At 44.2% G+C, this 6,000-nt stretch overlaps 1 protein-coding gene across 1 annotated transcript in view; it reads left to right on the top strand.

The window, feature by feature from the left end:
* LOC103362784 (calsyntenin-2) overlaps nucleotides 1–6,000 on the top strand; it is a gene marked incomplete at its 3' end in the record, with an annotated part of 206,548 nt that overhangs the window by 80,190 nt on the left and 120,358 nt on the right. The window contains exon 4 of the mRNA XM_008289268.1: nucleotides 3,593–3,801. Within this exon, the coding sequence (XP_008287490.1) occupies nucleotides 3,593–3,801 (209 nt within the window). The remainder of the gene's footprint in view (nucleotides 1–3,592; nucleotides 3,802–6,000) is intronic.

Here is a 6,000-nt window from a genome sequence, read left to right as displayed (position 1 = left end):
AACTTCCTAATATCCATGTTTACATCAGTCTTTGCATGCATGCGGCTCAGGCAGGCAGCATGCAGGCTGCTTTATGCTGCTGCTGCCTCTCTGTTGGACTCCGGTACTGCACGTTACTTCCGAGAGGTTTTTCCCCCTCAAAAGTAAAATTCAGATTCGGGACTTTTCAGAAAACATCCAGGGTGAAATATCTTCTTAGAGTTTACGTGCAGAGTCGTATAAAAGATGTCTACTTTGTAGAGATCTTAAGATTGTAAATAGATAATATCTATAGCATGTGGAGCCCCCTTCTTCCAATATACACCTATGAACAAAAAAAAGTTGTTTTATGCAAGTTTTGGGTCATTATAGTTATGTGATTCAGCACTAAAGACATTTCTGAGTTATTGCTAGTCCTGGTTGTGCTGTTTTTATAGACTTTATGTTGAAGTGAAAAATGAGCGAGTAAAAATGCGACAGACTGAAAAAAGTTGCCCAGAAACTGTGTGGGGTTCACAGGGTTAAAGCAGTCAGCCTTTACATGGACGGCTTTAACTCCTTTAAACTAACAACCAGCCAACACAGACCAGCAACTGAAAATCAGATAGTGCTCACGCTAAGCCGTGTGGTGATGGATTAATGTCTATCGATGGCAGCATTGATGCTCAAACCGAGGCAGAGTATTGATGGTGATGCTTTGGGGACCACAGTGTAAATAGGTGGAAGTCGAAAGTCAGGAAAATGTTCCGTTTGTGCATTAACTGTTGTATAAATAACAATAACAAGAAACTTTATTTATGCAGCAATTTTCTTAACAAAGCTACACATAATGGCATTTTCATGAAAGTAAACAAAGATCACAAAAGCAGCGACGCCGCCTTCCCTCCTGGTCCTTTATCAGGTTCTGTTCCTCACCAGTTGTTTACATCTTTGTATGTTCTAATAAACTATTTAACCGTGTGTGTGTGTGTGTGGAGGCTGAAAAACAAACCACGGCCTGTGTTTGTGTACTTGTGACAGGGAGAGATAAGGCGGTGTGAAAATCCATTCTCCCGAGCGCTGCCTCCTCCCACCGTCTCTCTCTTTGTTGTCCGGTCTCCAACCGAAGGCATGTTGGGAAGATGTTGTTCACCGCGTCTGTTAATGGGATGATGTCACTGTCATTACCGTACCCACCAGATAATCCCATAAGCCACGTCAACATCGTCTCCGCCCCTCTGGATCTCACAGCAAAGCGTTCCTTTGGCTGTTCTAAAGTGTGACTGTAGGCCGTCGTCATCCATCACCGCTTGTCAGTCGATGTATTGAAGGATTGAACATGCACGATATCGCTTTCTCAACACAGGAGCGTATTGACGTTTAGACGTGATGTATTGTGGGTTTTTTTCCCCCCATCATGGTGTTGACTTGAACTGCTGCTCACAAACTGTCCTATGGAATATTTAATTAGTGCAGTTTGCTGCGCTCGGAGAGCTCTGCTAGATGAAGTGATCTGTGGGATTATTTTGCCACAGCAACACAATAAAAGCAATTGGGTCCACCGGGTCAGGTCAGACGAAGCGCAGTGTGACTACTGGTTACCAAACTAATCCATCACGGCCGGTGAACTCTGCCCCCGACCATCCCAACTTAACAATCATCTGAGCGGCTGCAGTAATTAAACACTCCTTCATGCCGTTGAGCAAAGCGGCGGCGGCGGTCCGGCGACGGAGATCGGTACATGACGTCTCCTGCGTGAGGACATCAAACACATTTTCAGGCGTTTGAGGCGAGAGGCTTTTCGCTGCAGCACAAAAGCACAAATACACACAAGACCTCTTCCCATTTACGAAGTCACTTAGTTCTTTGTTTGCTGGCGCTGCCTTTTATTTTTCTCGTGGCAGAAAATGGCATGTTGACAGTAAAGACAACAAGCCTTAATTAAATGTTACGTGTCTGACTGACGGTTACTTAGAAAAAGAAAGTGGCAGCATGAGTGCTGATTAATAATTACTGAAAACATTAATAATTGAATTCATTAGGCAGCGCTGAGTATTTACTGAATATAGGGAAACGTCTTTAAAACCTCGCTACAGGGATTCATTTGTCTCCTTCGGTGAAAGACGGGGACTCGCCCACGTTTTCTTTGTTGTTTCTGTTTTAAGCGGTCTGGAATGGAAAAGCAGAGGTCAAGATATTCTGACTTCTCTGACTGCCTGTCCAATAGGGTGGAGGTCTGTAGGTCGCTGCTTCAAGATACAGTAAAACATCAGAACTTAACCTGCAAACATTTACATTTGCGCCACTTATAGAGAGAGACTAACAGTGATTAAACAAAAGGTAAAACACATCAGCACTGATTTGAAAACAGCTCAAACTTACTGTTCTTAAATACAATATTGGGTCAGTTGTACTTAAGTATTTTCATTTTTTTCTTTATTTTTTTCTTTATTTTATATATTCAGATTAATACTAAAAACATATATAACCAACAAATAAATCATGGTGTCAGCTTTTATTCTTTTAAAATCCTGCAGTGACACGTTGTTAGATTAAGATGAAACTTTGTTGATCCCCATCAGTAAATATTAAAATCAGCTTCAATCAACTGGTGAAAGAGCTGCAACCCTAAAGTGATGAAAGCAATAACGCATAAATAACTGTAATCGTACATTGTTCTGGAATAGGGCTGCAAGGTGGAGCAGTGGTTAGCATCATTGCCTCGCGGCTAGAAGGTCGCCGGCTCACGTCCTGGTGAGGACACCTGGGATCTTTCTATGTTCTCACCGTGCAGCGTGGGTTCTCTCCGGGTTCTCCGGCTTCCTCCCACAGTCCAGAAACATGTTGAGGTTAATTGGTGATTGTAAATTGTCCGTAGGTGTGAATGTGAGTGTGCTTGGTTGTCTGTCTCTAAGTGTAGCCCTGTGATAGACTGGTTACCTGTCCAGGTGAACCTGCCTTGATAGACTCCAGCCCCCCATGACCCTGGTGAGGATTAAGTGTAGATAATGAATGGAGGGATTATTCTGAAATAGACCATTCTATGTAATTTTTACTTCAAATACGTTTTGATGCTCCAGTAAAAACTTAAAGGCAGGACTTTTATAAAGGGCGCTGGCTTAGCTGGCAGTCCCGACAGTTCCTGTCTCTGGATAGATGTAACTGTGAATGGAATTTCTCTGTAAGGGATTAATAAAGTATTATTGATTGATTGATTGATTGATTTACTTGTAACAGAGTATTTCTACAGTGTGGTGCTGCTACTTTCCCTTAAGTACGAGATGTGAGTACTTCTTTTACTTCAGACACCCAGAGTGGCTTAAAGCGACCAGTCATAGGAGTTATCAGACGCTGTCTCGTCTCAAAAGTGATGAGCGAGAGTTGAGCAAAGGGAAGTGAACACAGGAGCAGAAATGATGACATCACATGCACGTGCCTGGTTTTCATGTGCACGATTTGAGACTAAATATATAAAGATGACTAATGTGATCCACAAACATGGTTTTCTTAAGATGTGTAAAGTTCTGGCGTGCACCTTTAGTCACTTGGTTTGCATACATTTATGAAAAACCAGCTCCGTGCACATGACGCTATCCTACCTTAACTCTTACTTCCTCCCTCCTACCGTCTGCAGGGCGGTGGTGCACATTCAGGTCAACGATGTCAACGAGTTCGCGCCGGTGTTCCGGGAGCCTCAGTACAGAGCGGCGGTGACGGAGGGGAAGATTTACGACAGCATCCTGCAGGTGGAGGCCACCGACCAGGACTGCTCCCCCCAGTACAGCCAGATCTGCAACTACCAGATCACCACCACCAGCACCCCCTTCGCTATAGACCGCAACGGTGAGTAGAAGAGCAGGAGATGTGTTAACAGCATCCACAGGAGCTCTGTCATGTTTGTTCCATTGCACGTGTTATTTTGAAAAGCTGTCACTTGAATTTTTTTTCCGGTGAATCCTGTTTCTCTCAACCTGCCTCCTCTTACAGCGGTTCTGCTTCACTTATTTCAGTGATTTCCCACAAGGCCAAGAAGATCTTCCAAATCAAGTTTTTTGCTCTCCCTTTGCTCTTCATCTTATTTACAGAAGATGCAAAAAAAAGAAAAAAAACCCTCAATTTCTTCCAAAACACGACGACATTCGTGATCTGAAAGACCTATTCATGCAAACACACACACTTCACACCCACAGGAGGAGAAAACACACACTCACACTGCTCTCTCACACACACACACACACCTGCATACACTTTGGTAGCAAAAACCTAACACTCTGACAGATGTCTCTCCCCAGGGTAAAATGTGTTCTTTGCTCTTTCCAAGGACAAAGTCAAACTTTGCCCAGAGAGCCATCAGTCTCCACGACTCAGATGAAGTCCGTGCACAAACAAGCATGAAAAACACAAACACACACACGCGGACAAAGATAAATGCTGAGAAAAATCTGTGGATGCTCTCAAATACCCTCGTAGATTTGACTTTGCTGAGTTGGCACTTGGTGACTTGCAGAGAAGTTAAAAAAAGTGTGAATATTGATGATCAAAGCGTGAAACTGACGATTATTCTACAGAATTAAAACCATCATTACACACGAATACAGACGTGCGCTATCAGAAGTGGGGTGTTTCCTTAATTGTTAACGACTTTTCTGACTTTCTTAGTTTGATGTCAAGTGCTGCTGTTGCACTCGGAGTTATAAAAAAAGTTATTTTACTGGGTAGCTAACAAAGTCAATTACAATTTAATATATTCTTTGAGCGTACGCTTTCCAGACTGTATTACCATCGAGTCTTATCACTGCTAGACGAGCTATTCACATACCGCTGGTGCTACTCTGTCAGCTCGTGTTCGCTGAGGATGCTCAGTGAAAGGGACGTTGCTGCTTAGGCTGTTGTTGCTTTTCTGATTGCTGAGATGTTGCAGTAAAAAGGCTGACTGGGTGAGGTGTGGGCCAAACAACGGCGTGAATGATGGAGAGGAGAGGCCGCAGCCTGCGTGCCCTCTCTCCATTTTGAAGGGGTCCCGCTCAGCCATTGACCGCTGAGGAAAAGGCTTCGAGAGCTCTTGAACTCGAGAGCACCGGAGGGAGAGAGTAAGAAGATGGAGGGAGGGAAGCGGAGGTTGGCTGTGAGAGCCGGCGTAAGTGGTCGGACACGATCAGGGATACAAGTAGATGGTAAACTACTGCAGGGATGAACTAAAGAGAAAGACAAGGCTGTTGATGTTCTGCATTTTTCTGATTGCTGCTAAATGAAAGCACAGCTATTGCCTGTTTACACCGTAGAGTAATGCAGCCTTTCCTTGGTGTTATTAATATTAACAGGACTAAGGAGGAGTTGTACAGAAAACAGCCCCGTTTTAAAGGCAGGGGGCTGTTTTTGTGGGGGTGCATTGCTTCAGGTGCCGCTGAAACAATGATGCAGGAAGTCCAGTTGGACGAATGCTTCTGTCGAACTCAGGCTTTATTAGACAGTGTGCAACTCTAGACTGTTCATCGCAGCATTCATACTATTTATCAGGACATGTTTTGGACGGCTGTGGCTCAGGTGGTAGAGCAGGTTGTCCTCTAATCGCAAGGTTGGTGGTCCAATCCCCCGCTCCTCCACAGTGTCCTTGGGTAAGACACTGAACCCAAAGTTGCTCCCAATGGCCGGCTAGCGTCTTGCATGGCAGCTCTGGGTGAATGAGAAACACATCGTAAATCGCTGTGAGTAATACTGCGGTAGAAAAAATGGATCTATAAGTGCAGACCATTCGCCGTGACCCAGTTCAGAGGTGATCAGCCTATTAAATGGCCAGTACCAGTTGTAATAATGCCCATAGATGTTGCCTGCCTCCTGCACAGACTTGTAGGCCAGACGCAGCATCCATTGATGAACAAAAAAATAAGCCAGATGTGCAACCTCTTGCAGTGTTGTGATAAGTGCATGCACTCACGATCCTAAAAACCTACAAGATGGAGCGTTGGAACATGGTGGTAGATGTAGTAAAAGGATGATCCTTTCTAAACCTAACCAGTAGTTTTGATGAATAATCAAACAGCG

Source organism: Stegastes partitus, unplaced genomic scaffold (assembly GCF_000690725.1).
Source record: "Stegastes partitus isolate 25-593 unplaced genomic scaffold, Stegastes_partitus-1.0.2 Scaffold602, whole genome shotgun sequence".
Taxonomy (NCBI): Eukaryota; Metazoa; Chordata; class Actinopteri; family Pomacentridae; genus Stegastes; species Stegastes partitus.
Note: the sequence above shows the minus strand (reverse complement) of the source record. Positions and strands in the feature narration are given on the sequence as shown.